Source organism: Phragmites australis, chromosome 15, assembly GCF_958298935.1.
Source record: "Phragmites australis chromosome 15, lpPhrAust1.1, whole genome shotgun sequence".
Classification (NCBI taxonomy): Eukaryota; Viridiplantae; Streptophyta; class Magnoliopsida; order Poales; family Poaceae; genus Phragmites; species Phragmites australis.
This window is the reverse complement of record NC_084935.1, coordinates 15852330-15873048: the sequence shown is the minus strand read 5'-3', so window position 1 is coordinate 15873048 and position 20719 is coordinate 15852330. Positions and strand designations below refer to the sequence as shown.

The 20719-nt window shown below is 40.6% G+C and overlaps 1 protein-coding gene across 1 annotated transcript in view; it reads right to left on the bottom strand.

Moving 5' to 3' along the window:
* Positions 1-1962: 1962 nt before the first annotated feature.
* Positions 1963-20719, bottom strand: part of LOC133892650 (protein EXPORTIN 1A-like) — a 29601-nt gene continuing 10844 nt past the window's right edge. Inside the window, exons 16-32 of the mRNA XM_062333544.1 lie at positions 20390-20500; positions 18787-18884; positions 18582-18690; positions 18272-18337; positions 13161-13259; positions 13006-13086; positions 12828-12917; positions 12268-12353; positions 4486-4566; positions 4238-4420; positions 3913-3979; positions 3718-3828; positions 3460-3567; positions 3244-3381; positions 3032-3163; positions 2858-2962; positions 1963-2472 (exon numbers count right to left, since the gene is read on the bottom strand). Of these exons, the coding sequence (XP_062189528.1) occupies positions 2350-2472; positions 2858-2962; positions 3032-3163; positions 3244-3381; positions 3460-3567; positions 3718-3828; positions 3913-3979; positions 4238-4420; positions 4486-4566; positions 12268-12353; positions 12828-12917; positions 13006-13086; positions 13161-13259; positions 18272-18337; positions 18582-18690; positions 18787-18884; positions 20390-20500 (1788 nt within the window). The 3' untranslated portion in view covers positions 1963-2349. The remainder of the gene's footprint in view (positions 2473-2857; positions 2963-3031; positions 3164-3243; positions 3382-3459; positions 3568-3717; positions 3829-3912; positions 3980-4237; positions 4421-4485; positions 4567-12267; positions 12354-12827; positions 12918-13005; positions 13087-13160; positions 13260-18271; positions 18338-18581; positions 18691-18786; positions 18885-20389; positions 20501-20719) is intronic.

Sequence of the window (20719 nt, the reverse complement as noted above, 5' to 3'; positions counted from 1 at the left end):
TGTATCAGCCAAGACTCGAACTTGAGAACTCTTCCTCTGGTACCATATTGGCCACGCCGCAGCCGGAAGAGAGTGATGCAGCAACAGCCCGTGCTCATCGAGGAGGAACCATCAGCCAAAGGAGGAACCCCAAGAAGGGGCAGCATCATCGGCAATCGAATATGAAGAGTGCACCGGGAGGAGTGGTGCTGATAGATGCGATGATGACGTGACCACAAATCAGGGTTCTCAATGATGCAGCAGCTCATCCTTATTGATGACGAGCTGGTGACAATAATTGAACGTGATGATTTCAAGAAGACAGGACGTTCGGATGGCCACGAAGGAGGGGGCATCATCGAGTACGCCTGGTTGCGCCTCAATGTTGTCAAAGAGAGGAAGCACCAGAGAGGTCGACGCTGAGTGGCAAAGTTCGGGACCAAGGAGCATCTACGAGTCGATAGGGTGATGCAAACCGATCTATGATCAGAAAAGATGACCTTACAATCAAAGTGAAAAAAACAGATCTAAAGAAGTATGGAATAAAAAAACTGCAAAAAAAAACAAATCTAAAGAAGTATGGAATAAAAAAAACTCGCAATCAAATGATCAGCAACATGAACTCATCTATGGGTACACAGCCCTCGAGAGATCCTAGAGATGAGTTGTAGGGGCAGCACGACAGGAGCAGACACTCGTCTGATGCCATGTTTAGCTACATACAAGAGCCAATTGACCCCAAAAACCTAATATGATGGGTATAGTGAGCAGTTCACTAATACTTCAACAGTTTCACAAGAGCATGTGCATGCTTAAAACTACTTTTGCAAGACTAAGTGCCTAGTCAATTTAGTTTCTAAAAGAGTTCTACAACAACAGTTCTAGCTCCCCAATTATTCCCCTTACCAGCCGTTACCGATTAGTCGGCTTTCCTAGACTACAAGGACTTCCATCTGTACAGAGAAACCACCCTAGGAACTTGGGCAGAGCTAGCTCCCGCACGTCCGATGGATCGGATGGTCCAACCATCCGTTGCAACGTCAAAAAATAATGTCTGCAATATCAAAAATAGCTGTTTGCAACATCAAAAAGATATGCATCAAAAATAGCACACCATATACATCCGATCGAGAAAAAAAATTCCTAACGCAACATTACAGCTTGTTTCATATAGCATTTTTATGCAAAACCTATATGGTGTAGAATTGGATATAACATACGAAAACAAATATGTCAACAAATTTTCATAACGTCTAAAATATTAAATTTAAACATCTGAAACATTAGAGATGCGAAAATATGGGAATTAACTCAAATAGATAATTTTTCAGATTCAGATCTATGCCCAATAGATTCCGAGATGCAACATACGAAAATAACTATAGCAACAAATTATTTAAACATCTGTAACATTAAAGATACGAGAACACAGAAATTAACTTAAATTAATAATATTTTCAGGTTAAATACATGGGCCGGCCTGTCAAGGCGTCCTCCGGAGCTCTGTAGGCAAGCACTTCCGTAGGAAATTATACTGTCTTGTGCTAAGTACTAAACAAGGCATAGGGAGAGGAAAAAAACGCACTTCAGGAAACCGAACTAATCGAAAGTTTCCAAGCAAAGAGTCAAATTTCTAGTTTTACTTCTTTTTTTCCCGAGTCTCTTTATGTTTGAACTTCGAAATTCCAGCATACTGAGTCAACTTTACAATCATAGTCCAGGCAAAATAGCTTACCTTCGAAACTATTTAGTGCGTAAACCGGACGAACTACACCTAATAGATTCCCTAAAGATGTTCAGCCAGTCCAAATCGAGAACCAAAACTGAAAACCCTGCCACAGGACTTCTAGGGAGCAACAATAACAGTCATAGCTCGTTATGCCTTCGACGTAAGAAAATTATACACAAAGAAACGGGCAAACACTTATGACAAAATAATACAATAACAATGTAGAATGCCTTTCAACCTGAATGTCGAGACGCTACAGTAAAATCTCACTCTATAAATCAAAGGAAAAGGTGAAGACTGGTGCCGTCCGGCCATCATAATACTACACAATGGCGCAGCACAAGCACCATTCCCAGCTAAATACATTGAACACAACAGCTACAGAGCTACTGCTACCAAATCAACCAACATCCTCCAATATACCAATGGCAGTCTGAAACAGCTCAGACAACTAAATCCAACTATCAACTTCGGGAAACCTCTGAACCAGCACATTGTAACTACGAAAAATGCTGAAACAAAAGACGGCACTTCTTTCATAGCCCTAGCAAAAGATTTGGGCCTTTCCATGATGCAAGCGCTCCAGAAGTTTGTATGTCAAAGCAAATGCAAACGCCTTGCTCAGACAAAATCAGATGGCACTATGAATCTACCATCTCGTCTTGCAATTCATTTGGGGCGATGAGCCCAGGAATGGAAAGCATACGTTGATGTTCCTTTTCCCTCTGTACAGCAGCCTCTTCCGCATAAAAATCTTTGTTATCCTGCCACCAGATGACGACAAGAAAGTCAACAGAAGGATTACAAGCACCTCACTCCGATAATGTATCGACTCTTAAAAACAAGGTTATACAAGAACGATCTGAAATAAGACATCCTTCTGATATGCTATTATGCCCTGATTAATGAGTTTCCTTGCTCTGACAGGATACGAGTTAGATGCGAGAGGATGTTCACCTCATTGATTAGCATGGGTGTATATACAAGGGCCAAACCTAGACTGACGAACCAAAAGGCCAAGTCATCTATATTACAAATACATGCACTTCGCAGATTCCAGCAATGCAAAAATGAGATGAATTTATTTGAGATGATACAGGAAATTTTGTGTGGGTGATGGATGCTTGTGTAAGAGTGAGAAGAAATTACCTGAGCAGAGAATTGCTTCGATTGAACAAGAAAATCCCTTGTATGGTTCTTGAAGCTTGGAAGATCAGTTCTTGAACTAAAGAGTCCATCAACAAATTTTGCCACCTGTAGAAAACATGAGTTTAAAATTCCCTGCTGGTTGAACTATTAAAGCATGTATAGGAGAGATCATACCTCTACAGGTGTCATGTTAGGAAATGATGAGCTGAGAAGTTTAATAGTGTAGTCTTGAACAAACATTGCATTATTTGTGTATTGAGAAGGAACCGTTGAGGCATCCCAGAGAGGCTCAGTTAGACCATCAACCTAATATGTCAGCACAGATAGTAATCAAAGGAGCACACACAAACATTAGAGAATAGAACAATGGGTAAATGTATACATACCACATAGAACAAATGTTGTAGCACCAAAACATGAAGCTTGAAACCAGGTTTGTGGAATGTATCTGTGAGAACTGCAAATATCTCTTGCTCAATATTTAAGAAGTATGTTTTGTAGAATTGATTCTGGAACCCTGAAGCCTGCAAGAACATGGCATCACACAGTTTAGCTTCAGTAAAATTACAGTGTGTTAACCAAGGATAGACCATAAACTGCACCTCAAAGTTCTTCAAAATTTCCAATAACAGGCTTAGGCCAATCTCAGCAATGTTTCTCTCCGTATGTCGAAATGCCCAACTAATGGAATCCATGACAAGCTTTAGTTGCTGAAACAGACAGTTCAATAATCAGGCTAAAGGGAAAAGTCAACCAATAATCTGCTAGAGCAATAAGCATATTGGTATCTTTGCAACGATAATGATGATGCTATTGCAATTTACAGGACATCTGAAAGATGAAAATATCTTCACACATACCTGACTTGAGAGCTGAATTAAAGCTTGAAAACAGTGTGTACCGATCGCACGAAGCAAGGAGAAGAATTGAAGGCGATGTTCAGGATAATCCTCAAAGTTCTTGGTGATCATCTGATATGAAGCATAAGAAATATATTTCTGTTATAAGATCACAATTATCAGTACAAGAAACATATTGAGTAACTTCATCTGTACCTCAAGAGTACACTGGAAAACAGCCTCAAATATGCGAGGTACTTCCTCAAGCATCTCACCTTTGTACCTAAATAGAAAAGGAGACATTAACAAGAGAGCATAGTTAATGCTACCATTAAAACGAGAAAAGTGGTCGTAACAGTTACTAACAAATTCCGCTTACCAACAACAATGCCTTTAGTCCCAGGCAAGTTAGGGTAGTCTACAACAAATTCCATTTACCAAAAAATAAATTCTTAAGCAAATACCGGTGCATACACATCTAAATTTAACAAAAATGCAAATCACAAACCAAAACAGATTAACAAAAGAACTGTAGACTTACTTGTTTATAATTGTTGCGAATAATGACAAAACCTCTGATTCCCTTGCATCAGGCACATTTCTAGCATAATCACCTAGAACAGGGTCCATCATTGGAGGAACAAACTGTTTCCCTAAGTGTGGTAAATCTTCAGCCTTGTCCAGAAAAGTCTCAATTAATGTTAATGTCTCCCTCTTCACAGATCTGTTTAAAACAGACTAGTTAGCAAATACAAAAGATGATGAGGTGCGGAGAATAACAATGCATACCTCAGAAGTTTTACAAATGATGTCTTTGAAGCAAATGGCCCTCCTTCAGCAATAGTACTTGATACCAGCTCGCTGTACATTCTGATGTGTAACAGGTAGGGAGTATATTAGCAGCTGAAACATCACCTCTGTAGTACATTAGCAGGTGATATATGTTAGATATATATATTGCATTTGTGTAATATCCCCGTGTTATAGGGTTCTTTGCATATTACCACCTATACATGTATATATATTGGCCCATAGCCTCCAGGGAATACAAGCTGTTATTCCTAACATGGTATTAGAGCTAGATTTTCCTTTAGGACACAGCAACTCACCCCGATCTAGCCCACCCACCCTTTCCAAACTCTGCTCGTCGGCTCCTTCCACTTCTTTAGCTTCCTTAGTAGAGCCATTGTCTTTTTTCATTTTTTTCTGCCACACTCATCTTTGTTTCTTCTTCTCTTTCCCGAGCACCGTTGGTGGCCTCTCCTGTTGCGCCTTCTTCGGTACCTTCCACATCTTTGGCTCCCGCCTCACAAACTCATTCTAACATTATTAAGTCTTTTCTTTTCCACTACACTCGTTGTTCCTGTGCCGATTTCTAATGAGCCATCTCTCTATTCCCCTCATGATTGCTATTTGATTCAACCTCCTGGTCGTTTTAGCTTTGTTGATGTTGTTCCTGCCGAGTCGTCTTCTTATCGTAATGTTGTTCATCAGGAATGGCAGCATGTGATGGCAGAGGAGCATGCTGCTCTTGAATGCACCGGTACATGCGATCTAGTCCATCTTCCCCCACGTATTCGTCCTATCACGTGCAAGTGGATCCATAAAGTTAAGACCTGCTCTGATAGTTCTCTTAAGCGCTAAAAGACTCATCTCGTCGCTTGTGGTTTCCAGCAGGAGCAAGATTGTGACCATGATGAGACTTTTGCTCCGGTGGCCCACATGACCACAGTTCGCACACTTTTTTGTTGTTACCTCTGTGCGTAAGTGATGAATCTGGTTTCCAGCAGGAGCAAGATTGTGACCATGATGAGACTTTTGCTCCGGTGGCTCACATGACTACAGTTCGCACACTTTTTTGTTGTTACCTCTATGCGTCAGTGATGAATCTCCCAGCTTGATATCAAGAATACCTTTCTTAATGGTGAGCTACGTGAGGTCTACATGCACCCACCGCCAAGGTATTATGTTCCTGAGGGCATGATTTGTCGTCTCCATTGCTCTCTATATATTCTTAAGCAAGCCCCTCAAGCTTAATTTGAGCGTTTTTCTTCTGCGATCATTGCTACTGATTTTTCTGCTAGTGCTCATGATCATGCGCTTTGTTTAGACTTCGTCTCGTGACCGGACTCTTCTCTTGTATGTCAATGATATAATCATTATCAGAGATGATTCTGAATATATTGTCATTGTGAAGGATCATTTTAATGAGCAGCTTCTTATGTTTGATATTGATCCTCTTCGTTACGTTCTTAGGATTGAGGTTTCTTCTACAATTGAGGGATTCGGGCCACTGATAATGGGCCTCTTGCGGATCCCACCAGCTACCGTTATCTTGTTAGGAGCCTTGTTTACCTTGGTGTCACTCGTCCTGACATTGAAGGTGATATACTCTAGAGGCAATCATAGAGATGATTATATCACACGTCTATGTTCATGTACTACCGAATAATGTGTTATTCCAAGAATGACTATTGTTTAATTTGATTGGCAAGTATGTGACTTATTCATGAAACTCTTTGTTTATATCAAAATGTTATTCTTAGTCGATCCCTGGTCGCATGTCATTTTGAATTTTCATATAAATAGCATGGAGAAGAGTATAGCTAAATTGCATAGGATTCTTAAGACTACTGAGGAAAGCATTAAGAAAAACTCTAGTCATGTGATGATGGTTCCGAAAGATAGCAAGAAGAGAAAACGTAAGGCTATGTCTAAAGCGTCAGATGAGATCTCAAGCTAAAAGCCTAAACCTATTGGAAAGTCCAAGGTTAACGCTGCTGCTTCTGATGCTTGCCACCACTGCCAAGCCTGGCAATTGGCGGAGGAACTGTAAGATTTGGAAGAGCTCAAGAAGAAGAAGGGAAGTAAGACTTCCACTTCAGGTATAAATGTTATTAAAATTAATCTTGCTACTCGTCCTAATGATTCGTAGGTATTTGATACCATATCGATGATTCATACTTGCAAATCGTTGCAGGGACTGAAAAGAACTAGGAAGTGTGCAAGAAGTGAGATGGATGCTTGTGTCGGTAATGGTGCAAAAGTTGTTGTGTTGGCCGTCGGAGTTTATTCCCTATCGCTACCCTCAGGATTAGATTTGGAATTAAATAAGTGTTATTACATTCCTGCCTTGAGCAAAAATATTATCTCTTCTTCATGTTTGGAAGAAGATGGATATGATTTCAAAATAAAGAATAAGTGTTGTTCGATTTATTTAAATGGTATGCTCTATGGTAATTGTCCATTGATGAATGGATTATATATTCTAGATCTTAAGGATGTCTATGTCTATAACATTACTACGAAGAAGCTTTGGCTTAATGATTTAAATCCCACTTTTATTTGGCATTATCGCTTAGGTCATATAAATGAGAAACACATACAGAGGTTCCATAATGATGGTCTTCTTGATTCATTTGATTTTGAATCATTTGACACATGCGAATTTTGTTTCGCTAGCAAGATGACTAAGGCGCCTTTCGCCGGTCAAGGAGAGAGGTCGAGTGAGTTGTACATACTGATGTATGTGGACCAATGAGCTCTATCGCTAGATGTGGTTTTCAGTACTTTGTTACTTTTACCGATGACTTTAGTACATATGGTTACATCTACCTAATAAAGCACAAGTCTGAGTCCTTTGAAAAGTTCAAGGAGTTTTAGGATGAAGCACAAATCAACTTGGCAAAACAATTAAATTTCTGCGATCTGATCGTGGAGGTGAATATTTGAGCCATGAATTTGGTGATCATCTAAAGCAATGTGGAATTGTTCCACAGTTAACTCCACCGGAGACGCCTCAACGGAATGGAGTGTCCGAATGGAAGAACTGGACTTTGTTAGACAAGATCTGATTCATGATGAGCCAATCTGATCTTCCATTATCTTTCTGAGATACGCTCTAGAAACTGTTACGTTCATTTTAAATAGGATTGCATCTAAAGCTGTAGAGAAAACATCATATGAGATATGGACCGAGAAGCGTCCCGGGTTGTCTTTCCTTTAAAATCTGGGGTTGTGAGGCCTATGTAAAACGTATAACGTTAGATAAACTCACTCCCAAATCAGATAAAAACTTCTTTGTGAGGTATCCTAGGGAAATCAAAGGATATTACTTTTATAACCGGGAAGAGGTCAAAGTGTTTATCTCCTGAAACGGTGTTTTTCTGAAGAAAGTTTCTCTCAAGGAATATCAGTAAGAGCACGGTGCAACTCGAAGAGATTTGGGAACCATCAGAAAGTGTTTCAGCTCATACTAAACCACAATTAGATGTTACAGAACGTGTTGTAGAAACACCAGTCCCACAACGGTTGGAAAGGATCAATAGTGCACCTGAGAGATTTATGTTCCTAACAACAGAGCAGCACGATATATTATTGTTAGACAATAATGAACCTAAGACTTACTCGGAAGCGGTGATGGGACCGGACTCTGAGAAATGGTTTGGAGCCATGAGATCCGAGATAGAATCCATGCACGATAATCAAGTTTGAAACTTGGTTGATGAAATTGCAAATGAGTTTTTAAGAAAAAGATAGACGTTGACGGAAATGTTCACATCTATACGGCACGATTGGTGGCAAAAAGTTTTAGGCGTATTCAAGGTGTTGATTATGATGAAACATTTTCGCCCATCGCAAGGCTAAAGTCTATCCGGATCATCCTAGCAATTGCCGCATATTATGACTGAGATATGGTAGATGAATGTCAAAGCTAAATGAGGATCTGTACATGATACAGCCTGAAGATTATGTCGATCTGGAAAATGCTACGAAGCTTCTCAAAGTTGGAATCTTCGTTTTGATGAAGTGGTAAAAGGATTTGGTTTCATCAAGAATAAAGAAGAGTCTTGTGTTTACAAAAAGGCTAGTGAGAGCGCACTTATGTTTCTGGTTTTATACGTACATGATGTATTATTAATCGGGAATGATATTCCGATGCTTAAAGCCATCAAATCTACGTTGCGTAAGAGTTTTTCAATAAAAGATCTAGGAAAGGTAGCATACATATTAGGCATAAAAATCTATAGAGATAGGTCGAGAAAGCTGATCGGATTAAACCAAAGTACATACATCGACAAGGTATTAAAAAGGTTCAATATGCAGAATTTCAAGAAAGATTTCTTGCCAATATCACATGCCATCACTCTCAGCAAGAGTCTGTGTCCTTCGACCACTGATGAGCTCGAGAAGATGAGTGCGATCCCGTATGCTTCCACTATCAGATCCATCATGTATGCCATGCTTTGTACACACCCAAATGTCTCATATACTCTAAATATTACGAGTAGATACCAATCAAACCCTGGTGAAACTTATTGAGTAACAGTAAAGAATATCCTCAAGTACTTGAGAAGAGCTATGGATATGTTCCTAGTCTACGGAGGTGAGTAAGTGCTCGTTGTAAATAGTTACACCGATACTAGCTTCCAAACCGACAAGAACGATTCGAGATCGTAATCTGGTTTTGTGTTTTGCCTCAATGAAAGAGCAATGAGTTGGAAGAGTTCCAAGCAAGAAACGGTGACCGATTCCACGACGGAGGCCGAGTATATTATAGCTTCTGAAGCTGCAAAAGAGGTTGTTTGGATCAGAAAGTTTGCTTCTAGGTTAGGTGTGGTGCCTAGTGCTTCTAGTCCAATGGATCTCTATTGTGACAATAGTGGAGCTATTACGCAAGCCAAAGAACCTAGATCGCATCAGAAGTCCAAGCACATACTGCGGCGCTATCACCTTATTCGAAATATTTTAGATCAGGATGACGTGAAGATATGCAAGGTGGACACGGATTTGAATATTTCTGATCCATTGACAAAGCCACTCCTGCGGGCGAAGCATGAGACGCACATGAGAGCTATGGGTATTAGATACTTACATGATTGACTCTAGTGCAAGTTGGATATTCAAGATGATATGCCCTAGAGGCAATCATAGAGAAGATTGTATCACACGTCTATGTTCGTGTACTACCGAATAATGTGTTATTCCAATAATGACTATCGTTTATTTTGATTGACAAGTATGTGACTTGTTCATGAAACTCTTTGTTTATATCATAATGTTATTCTTAGTCGATCATTGGTCGCATATCATTGTGATGATACATAAAACTAGCACATGTATTGATTGATGACCATGAATCATAGGTACAGAGATACTAGATCAATAATGTGGACATTATGTTAGAGAACATGATGTCAGATAGACCCACCTTGAGATACTACTGAGATTGTTATTTATGATGTGCCATCAGTTATCTCAAATGATGTACCTGCAGGATCCTAGTCCTAAGATCGTCATTGATTCCCAGAATGTGTAGTGGTATACTTTGAGGCTGTCAAACGCTATTCCGTAAGTGGATAGTCATAAAGGTAATTTTCGAGTTTATCATGAAACATGTTGTGGAATATGAGCGATCAAGATAAAATTTGCCTCTCCTTGATAACAGGAGAGATTATCTCTAAGCTCCTCAAGGTAGTTGGATTGAGAAAGTGCATAGCCATTCCAATATGATTAAAGAGTTAATCATAATGAATCCACTACTTGATCGAGTGAATGGTTGAGTTATCACAAGGGTGACACGTATCTCGCCTTAAGCTTGACTGGTATCGTGAGGCGAAGAGATCGGTGCATGTGCATATCAAAGTTCAGTCGATATGATCTTTTCTGTATACTCGGGAGTCAACATGTCCTGCTAGGGACCACCATTGATTTCGGTTTGAAAAGAGTTTGCGAGTCGTTGCTATTTGTACATGAACCTAACGGGTCACACCTAATGGGTTGCAACAAAATATGCGAATTGGATTAGTATATGAGTTTTGATTGGATTGTAATCCATAAGAAGTTAGAGTTCTAAAGGGCTTCCAACGTGAGAGCCCTAGCCGCAGCCTTCCACACAATCTACCAAAACCCTAGCCGCAGCCTTCCACACAATCTACCAAAACCCTAGCTACGCGTGCGATGCTATCACATCAGCACTCAGTGTTTCTGAACAATACGTGTGGATACCGTAGAGGTGCTACTAATATTGTGGCGCTGATCTTCTCGTCGAGTTGAACGCGATGTGTTCGGGATTGGTCACCAACCTTGGTCGAAGAGAACAACCACCTGCTGGGAGTTGGTCGAGGAGCACAACCACCTATTTGGAATTGGTCGAGTAGCACGACCACCTGCTCGGAGTAGATCAAGAAGCGTGACCACCTGCACGGGGCTGGTCGCGAATCTGATCGAGATACTGCTCGAGGAGTTTGACGCGCACGACGTTAGGTCGATCTACAACAACTCTTCTTCCGCTACACTGTGCGTCGAGCGGTAACGATCTATGATCTCCTACTAGCATGATATCCTAGGTGAATACGGTAGAAAAAAAAATTAGACTAGAATAGCTTGCCCGTTCCCCAACAAACATTTCTCATGCAATGCACATCCTCAGTCAGTTTGTTTCTACTCCCACTCAGCTCCACTATCTTCTGCGTGTTCCGCACTATCTTTGTAGGACTATATCTCTTCGTCACTTCTTTCCATGTTTCGACTCTTTACAACTTTGTGCTTATTCTAACGCTACTTGGGCTAGTAATCCTTCTGATCATTAGTCTCTTTCTACCTACTATGTTTTTCTTGTTGGTTCTCTCATTCCTATGCATAGTAGGATACTGAGACGCGTTGATAATATGAAGAGAAGTAAGGATTGATCAAACCTAACATGGGATGAGTCTGAAAAGAGACTTCTATGAATAAATTAACCCCAAAGAACTATCCATGAATAGAAACATGTGGAAGTTAACGATCCATGTGGCAGGACTATAACTTAGACATATCGTTATTACTTTTATTTTTTACCATTACTGGTACCTTTAATATCATTATTGTTTTCTCATCATCTTTTTAGTTGGATATTGTGAGTTTTATCTGTAACTTACCCCAACTTACTTGGGACAAAGGTGAGTTGTTCTCTCATTGCTTGGAAGACTAAAAAATAGACTGCGGTTTCTCGTTCAAATGCAGAAATTGAGTTGCGAGCCATAGCATTGTTGACAGTAGAGCTCAGTTACGATGCTTGAGAAGGATTTTGGTGTTTCGTCTCCTGGACCTACTCTTTACTCAGACAATACAAGTGCTATCAGTATTGCTCGAGATCTGATGAAGCATGAGCTCACTAAGCATATTAGTGTTGATGTTTCTTACACACGGACAGGTACATGATGAGATTATTGCTCTTCAGTATGTTCCTTCAGAACTTGAGTTGGTTGATTTCTTCACAAAAGTACATAGTACAGTTCAGCACAGGTTCTATATATTACCTTTATGTATATTCCCGTGTTATAAGGGCTCCTTTGTATATTGCCACATGTACATGTATATATAATAGCACATGGCCTCTAAGGAATACAAATTGTTATTCCTACCGATATACATAAAATAAAGCAAATGACACTACTAGCAAATGTGTAACATAAAACAGATAAACCAAATTTGGAACTGGTTCACCTAGACTAAAAGCATACCTGGAGCAATTTCAATATAAGAAAATAACTACATAACAAGATCTTCAATAAACTCCAAGTAAAATACCTATACACCGTCAACATGTCCAAGAAGATTACTGAAATTTGTGGGAAAAAATACGGCCCAAGTGAGCAAGAAACACTGGTGTTCGTCTGCAAACACAAAAAAAAAACATATCCAATTAGAACCAGAGTAATAAACGAAATCCAAGAAAATGAAGGATAAGGCCAAACAGAAAATGACCTGAGCAAATTTAAAAATGACATGCTTCTTTTTCTCCGATACATTTATTTTATTAGAAGCATACTCTATTGCTTTTAATAAATGCATCAGAGAAAAAGAAGCATGTCACCAGGGTGGGTACTAAAATGGCACTAGGTTATGGTTCTAATAAAATAGTTTATGCAAGCAATCTAAGATTGGATCAAAAATATTATGATTTGAGCATTAAGTCTAATGAAAAACTGTCTCAGTATAATTTAGATAAAAGTTCTAAAATGTGCCAAGCACTAGGCAAGCGGCAGGGTGGCACCAAGCAGCTGCCTTTTAGAAATGTAGATAAAATAAGCACTGGAAACTTAAAATATAAATAGCCAATCAGCAGCTACGAGCCTTGACTATATTACCTGTAAGATGTTAAGAACGGATCTGATAACATCTTCGTTTTTCAAGATATCAACACTTCGGCCTGCCTCCCCAATTATCTCAGCCCATTTCTGCAAGATTAGAAGACAACAATGTTACAACTAGAATCCTACGTAAAAATCATAATGAAACCGGATGACAAAGATAAGAGTGTGAAACCTGATAGGGCAGGCTCATCAATCGCTTGAGATACTCCTCCCTCTTAGTATTATCAGATTCGGCCTGAATCATCTGACCAACCTGAATAAGGTAATGAAAACATGAGATATATCCTGCATTGACCCACTGCAAAAGTGTTCAATTCAACAGCATACCGATTCATAGAATGTGTGGATCTGATGAGGCTCAAGATCTGCTATTGTAGTAGGAAGCTTGGACAACAGCTCGGAAACAAATGGTTCATTCTCACCCACCTGGATAGCCATGAATAAATGTAAAGATAGATGGTAACAACCACACAACACTTAGAGATACTCATGCGCATGAGTTCCATACCAAAACAATCATCCAAAAAGATAAATGGCAACCAGTGTGCATGTGCCCATAATGATCATGAAACACCAAACGTTATTTTCGCCACAAGTAAAAATGTCTCGCACTTGCCTACACTTGTGCGGCTTGATCGAGTTTTCTGTACTTGATTGGGAACTCATCTGTCCAGATAGCCTGTTGCAAAGTCTGGCCACGGGTACTTCTGATCACTGCCCTTTAGCTCTTGGACTCAAAGATAATGTCAATGGGAAGCCCCGTTTTCATTTTGAAAGTTTTTGGACGAAAATGGATGGCTTTCTTGAGGTCGTGGCTGCATCATGGTCTGCTCCTGTTAATGCTTCTGGGCCACTGGAATGTTTTTCCTTTAAACTTAAATGTCTCATCAGGTGCTTGCAATCTTAGAGCTGGAAGGTTGGTTGTGTTAAGATCCAGCTGCAGCTTGCGAAGGAAGTGCTCCACCATCTTGAGATTGCACAGGATTCCCGTGTGCTCTTAGAGGAAGAGGCCTGGTTGAGGCGCAAACTGAAACTGCACTATCATGGTCTCGCGTCTCTTGAGCGTACTATTGCCCGATTATGCTCCCGGGTTTCCTGGCTCAAGGAGGGGGATGCGGATACCTCCTCCTTCCATTTCCATGCGTGGTACAGGAAGCAGAAAAGCTTTATACCCAAGCTGCAAACAGAGACCAGATCATCACCTCGCAGGAGGATAAACACCAAGCCGTGCTTAAGTGCTATGAGGGGCTGCTCGGTATGACTGAAACTCGGACATCTACTTTGAACCTTGACACCCCTTTCAGCCGGCCCATGATCTCTCCTCTTTGGATGATCCTTTTACAGAGGAGGAAGTTTAGGCCACTATTCAGGACCTCCCTTTGGATAAAGCGCCAGGAGCCGATGGTTATACAGGAAATTTTTATCGTTCTTGCTGGAGTATTATAAGAGAAGACCTTATGAGAGCAATCTCTTCCTTGCAGCGGGGGGATAAAAGAAGATCTTGGTGAAAGACTACAGACCCATCAGCTTAATTCATAGTTTCACGAAACTTGTTGCTAAGTTGATGGCAAACCGGCTCCCCTTGCTTCCATTGTGTTGCCTAATCAAAGTGCCTTCGTCCGAGGCTGGTGAATTCAGGACAATTTCTTACTTGTCCAACAGACGGCTAAATTCTTGCATCGACAGAAGAAGCCTACAATCACGCTCAAGCTAGACATTTCGAAGGCTTTTGATTCGGTCTATTGGCCTTTCCTTCTGGAAGTTCTCTCACATTTGGGCTTTGGTCGACGATGGTGTAATTTGGTTTGTGCACTCCTCTCCTCTTCTAATATTCAAGTCTTGATGAATGGGGAGCCGGGGGAAGTAATTCACCATGGTAGAGGTCTCCGGCAAGGAGACCCTTTATCCTCGATGCTATTTACCATTGTGATGGATGTCCTAAATGCCATTATTGTCAAAGCTGAACAGGAGGGTTTCTTGAGCCCGCTCGTGATTCGTCCATCAAACATCGTTTTCATTATATGCGGAGGATGTGGCTCTTTTTCTCAGGCCGTGTGAGGAGCTGAACCTTGTCTTGGATACCCTAGAGCATTTCGGATTAGCATCAGGCCTCAAAACCAATGTGCAAAAGTCCTCAGTGCTGCCTATTCAATGTCAGGAGCACCATATTAAGGAGATCACAGCGGCAGTGCCTTGTGAGGTTGATTCTTTCCCTACAAAATATTTGGGACTTCCCCTCTCCCTTAAGAAACTCACCATGGTTGATCTGCTATCCTTGATTGATAAATTGTTGATTACCTTCCAGGGTGGAAGGCATCTCTCATAACAAAGGCGGGTCGTTCTATTCTAGTTAGGGCAATGCTCACCGCTGTCCCCATTTACCATCTCATCGCTTTGGATATTCCCAAGTGGGCCATCAAACTAATCGACAAGATATGTCAAGGATTTCTGTGGAAAGGAAGTAAGCAGGCCGATAAGGGGAATTGTTTGGTTTCCCGCTCGAAAGTGTGCCGACCCTTGGATCTTGTTGGCCTTGGTATCCACGATTTACATGTTCTTGGGTGGGCATTAAGGATGCATTGGTTATGGCTCCGAAAAATTAAGCTAGATCGTCCATGGCTGGTCTTGATCTGCAGGTACATGAAAACTCGAGAGCTTTATTCAGTATCTCTATTATCTTACTCGTTGGCGATGGAGCTTCGACGCTCTTTTGGACTGACTGGTGGCTACTTGGTCAGTCCATTCATGATATTGAGTCGGCTCTGTTCCAAGCGGTGCCGAAGCGCACTCGCTCTCGGACGGTGTCGGACGCGCTACATGATCTATGTTGGGTGAGAGATATCAGAAGGGAGGCACTGATGCAGTATTTGCAGGTTTGGGATGCTCTAGAAAGCGTACAGCTCGGGGGTGTGGCCGATCGACATATTTGGCAAAATTCCACCTCTGGTTGTTTCTCTACCAAATTTGCATCTCTCTCATTCTTCACTGGTGCCATCCGGTTTGAACGTTGGAAGAGACTGTGGAAATCTTGGGTGCCACATCGATGTAAATTCTTTGTATGGTTGGCAATCCTCAATCGTTGTTGGACTGTTGATCGCCTTGCCCGGCATGGGATGCCCCACTCGGCAAAATGCCCTCTTTGTGACAAGGAGGATGAGACGATCCAGCATTTGCTTTGATCGTGTCGTCACCCGTGAAGTGTGGCTCGCCTGCTTGCTAGGGTGGATCTGCAGTGGATTGCACCTAATGGCAGGGATTTGATTTTCTCATATTGGTGGCGTAAGGCCCAGAGAAGAGCTAGCATAGGGAGTTGGAAAGGCCTCAACTCCTTGATCATTATTGCGTGTGGTGGCTTTGGAAACATCATAACGATTGCATATTTAATGGGGCTTCACAGAGAGTAGAAACGATGTTGCGAGAGATTGAGGAAGAAGGCAGGTTGTGGATCCTAGCCGGCGCTAAGAGGCTGGGAGAGTTATGATCGGCCTAGGGTGCATTGCTTCATTTCAGCCAGATGCCTTTTGTGTTCTTGTTTTATTTCTTTTATTTTCTCCTTTTTGGTTCCTTCATTCTGTTGGCCTCTAGGCCTTTGTATTTGGACTGCTTCTTTTCCTTCTTAATTAAAAAACACAGCTCTCCTGCGTTGTTCGAAAAAAAATAATTATATATATTACATGTACTTGATGTAGAAATCCAGAATCCAACAGTATCTCATCAATAACAAGATCAGTTCAGACTTCTTTAAGTTACAACTCCAGTCCAGATGTTACGGATGCCTTTGTGGACCGCACCTACTCATGCGGGAGGACCACAGCTCCAACAACTCAGACAGCTTGGGAGATAAGACTTCTATCTTAATTAGTTAAGAAGAATAGCTTGAGGTTATTAGCTAAGATTAGTTTGTTACAGATTGGATCAATTACTTAGTCTCTTACGGACGGCCTATTTAAAGTGGTGCTGGAGAATTGCTTTGGTTATAATAGAAATAAGCCTAAAGTTTCCAAACTAATCTGCCGATGAGAGACTCCCTCTCAGCTGGAAGAAGTCTAGCCTGAGTTGAAAGGGTGATTGCGCAGTCACCCCTTAAACTTGAGCCCTAGGGACTGAGCTAATTTCTTGAGCATTTGATAGTACAATGGTATAAAAATAGGCCCCAACCCACTGTAGAAAGCTTGAGATAAAAAAATCTTCTGTTATTATTACTAATTACTTGTACCAATCAAGAAAAGAGGTTTAGGCATGGTCATTAATGGGGAGAATTATCTGTTTCGTAACAACAGGGAACAAAATTCCCAACTAAGTCCTCTACTGCTAAATTAGGGGTGAACTGGTCATTAATGGCAAGAATTATGTTTGTATTAAACTCAAGCCCTAGAGTGGTCGTCGTCAGAATTCTGTTTGTATTAACCGTGGTTTCTCGTTCTAGTGCAGAGGCTGAGTTGCGAGCCATAGCATTATTGACAGCAGAGCTCAGTTAGTTACGGTGGTTACTTGAGAATTTTAGTGTTTCTTTCTCCTGCACCTACTCTTCTTTACTCAGACAGTACAGGTACTATCAATATTGCTCGGGACCTAGTGAAGCATTAACTCACCAACCATTTTTGTGTTGATGCTTCTTACAGACGGACACGAGTAGAGGATGAGATGATTGCTCTTCAGTATGTTCTTTTCGAGCTTCAATTGCCTGATTTCTTCACAAAGGCACAAAGTATACCTCAACACAGGTTCTATCTCTATCTCTCCAAACTCAATGTGGTTGATCTCCCATGAGTTTGAGAGGATGTGTTAGATATATATAATGCTTTGTCTAATATCTCCAGACTATAAGGAGTTCTTTGCATATTATCACATGTACATGTGTATATATACTGGCATAGGGCCTCCAGGGAATACAAGTTGCTATTCCTAACACTCATGAAGTCATACTTCATGAAGCTTTGAAAATAGGAGACATTTAGTGGGGGTTGGACCATAATGATGAGATTAACTTGGAAGGAAATCATGGTATTGGTCAGAGGCACATCACAAATGCAGGACAACATTCTTTAGTGAACTACAACAACAGTGCTACCCTTTCACAGAGGATGCCAGAAGCTAACTTCACCTATCCATGGTTCCTGACCCTTTGGATCACAAATTATTCTAATTTTTAATATTGGGACTCCCTAAAAGAAATATTGACTTTAGCCAGAACACAAGATAGTGGCGTAGTCCACTTCAGCTCATGAAGCTTTCGCCCAAAACAACCCAAGTTCGATACTTCAGCTCATGAAGCTTCAGCACAAAGCAACCCAAGTCACATAAATCTTTTAGCTCAAAGCAACCCAAGTTGAAGACAGCATTCTGAGCATGATTTTAAGAGAATGATAGCAAAGCTAGATTCCCAGAGACTTGGTACTGCCATCTGCATAGATATCATTCAACAATACCAAATTTACCTGTAGTGTCACAAACTTGCGTTTGCATTTCTGAACAATTTTCAGGAAAGTGTCGCATGCCATATCCTGCAAAGCAGAACATGCATTAGCTTCCATATTACTTCGAATGAGCTCTTCACAGGAAGAAATAAATGTTCAAAATATACAGCAGAATAAGATAGCTAGCAAACATCCTTGGTGCCAGATATACAGCAGAATTTGATAAAAGATTAGCAGACCTACTTGCTAAAATAAGAGGAGGTAATAGGGACAAGGAACATAAACATTCAAACAAGCTGCAGAACCAACTTAACAACCAGAAATTTGTAACCTGAACTCCAGGATGCATCTCATGCATGAACTCAAATAATTTGTTGACCACTGTTTTTAAAAACTTCCAATGCGCCCTTAGAAACCTTGGGTATTGCCCCACAACATACCTAATTATGGAAGGAAGAACAGCAGCATACTGATTATTGTGTATCCCATCCCAATTAGAATAATGCATGACAAAATACAAAGTAAGCAATACTTACATAATATTACTTGCAATCACAGCTTTGTTGTCTTTCCCTTTAGTGAACTCACAAAGGTTTAACAAATCACGAATAACCAAAACCAAGAACCTGTTTTCCTGCAGCAGATTTAACAGGCATATATTTAAATGTAGGTACAGGCACTGATGTTAACGTTACACTATGAATACAGGAAATTGTAAATCTGAGGAAGTGGCAGACCCCGAATCAAAGTATGGTCAATCTTGCCACAAACTGAAGCGTTTCCCACTGTTGATGCAAAAATGGTAAATTCGACATGTGTGGACGAAATGGCACCAAGCTTCTGGCATCCTCTGTGACAAGAGGGTGCCACAAAAACTGAAAGGTGAGTTCTATAGGACAGTGATTCGACCCGTGATGTATGGCGCCGAATGTTGGCCAACTAAAAGGCGACATGTCCAACAGTTAAGTATAGCGGAGGTGCATATGTTGCAATGGATTTGTGGCCATGTAAGGAAGGATCGGATCCGAAATAATGATATACATGATAGGGTAGGGGTAGTGCCAATTGAAGAAAAATTTATCCAACATCAGTTGAGATGGTTTGAACATATCCAACGGAGGCATCCAGAGTCACCTGTGCATAGCAGGATACTAAGGTGCGCTGATATTGTGAAAAGAGGCAGAGGTTGACCAAATCTAACATGAGAGGAGTCTGTAAAGTGAGACTTAAAAAAATAGAATATCCCCAAAGAACTATATACGGATAGAAACGCGTGGGAGTTATACCGTTAATACTTTTTTTTTTTACTATTACTAGTACCTTTATTATCATTATTATTTTTTCATCATTTTTTTAGTTAGATCATGTGGGTTTCATCTCTAGTCTATCCCAACTTGCTTGGGACAAAGGCTTTATTGTTGTTGTTGTTGTTTTGTGTGAAAGAGAGGGAGACCCGAGGGGCAATTCCATTTCTTAGTATGTGGCTTAGCAGGCAGCAGCTATATGGTTTTCAATCGCTGACAAACACCCAAAACTGTACACAGCTGATAAGCTTTTGGCCCCTCTTACATGTTTTATATCAAACAGTTATTTTAGAAAAATAGTCAATATTGGTCTATGACTCTATGTAAAGGGTGATAGGTTTGAGGAATCAGTCCTGGGCCCCTACAATTAACTTATCCCTCCTCTTGTTTGGCTTGACGAATGAAATGAGTTGGTCTATGACTGTGCCACTCATCATGACCAGATGTCACATTGTTAATAGAAATATGAGGAATGGCATCATGCTACAATAATTATGTATGTCCTCTCTGCCTCTATGGACCAACCCATCCTTACATTTTCAGAGGAGACCTTGTTGTGCAAGTGAAGGGATTACAAACTTAACTGTAAGTCCTAAAGATCTTAGTTGTTTGCATGTAACGACAAGTCCAATAGAAAAAGGATTATACTTATTGAGGGGGTTTTTTTTTTTTTTACATTTCAAGTTGTTTGGGGTGCTACTGTACTGGAGGATCCCGCCACTGCCCCTATGTCCACCAATGAGAGGAAGCCACGACTACGAAACAGTTGTGGGTATTTGCTCCATTATAATATGAAATCAAGATCTGACACTAATGAATAACAGAGTCAACAAACCTGCTCCTCCACCATAGAACCAGAAATGGACCCAATAGCCCAACATAGAGTATTTAGGTTATTCCAGCTCCAGTCTTCTCCATTTAGTTGCTTGCTTAATTTCTTTAACATCTGAAAATTGAAGGTACTTCACAGTAAGTTAACAAATGAAGAAGATAGTCCTGTACCAATTATACAAAGAAAGTAAAATACCATATATTGGAAGGTACCAAAAAGTAGTACTTTTGTGACAAAAAGATTACTAAGAAGATAAAATAGGACTTCCAAATCAACAAATAATAACAACTCAGCAAGCATAACACTCAGCATTTTTCTATATCCAAGGTATCG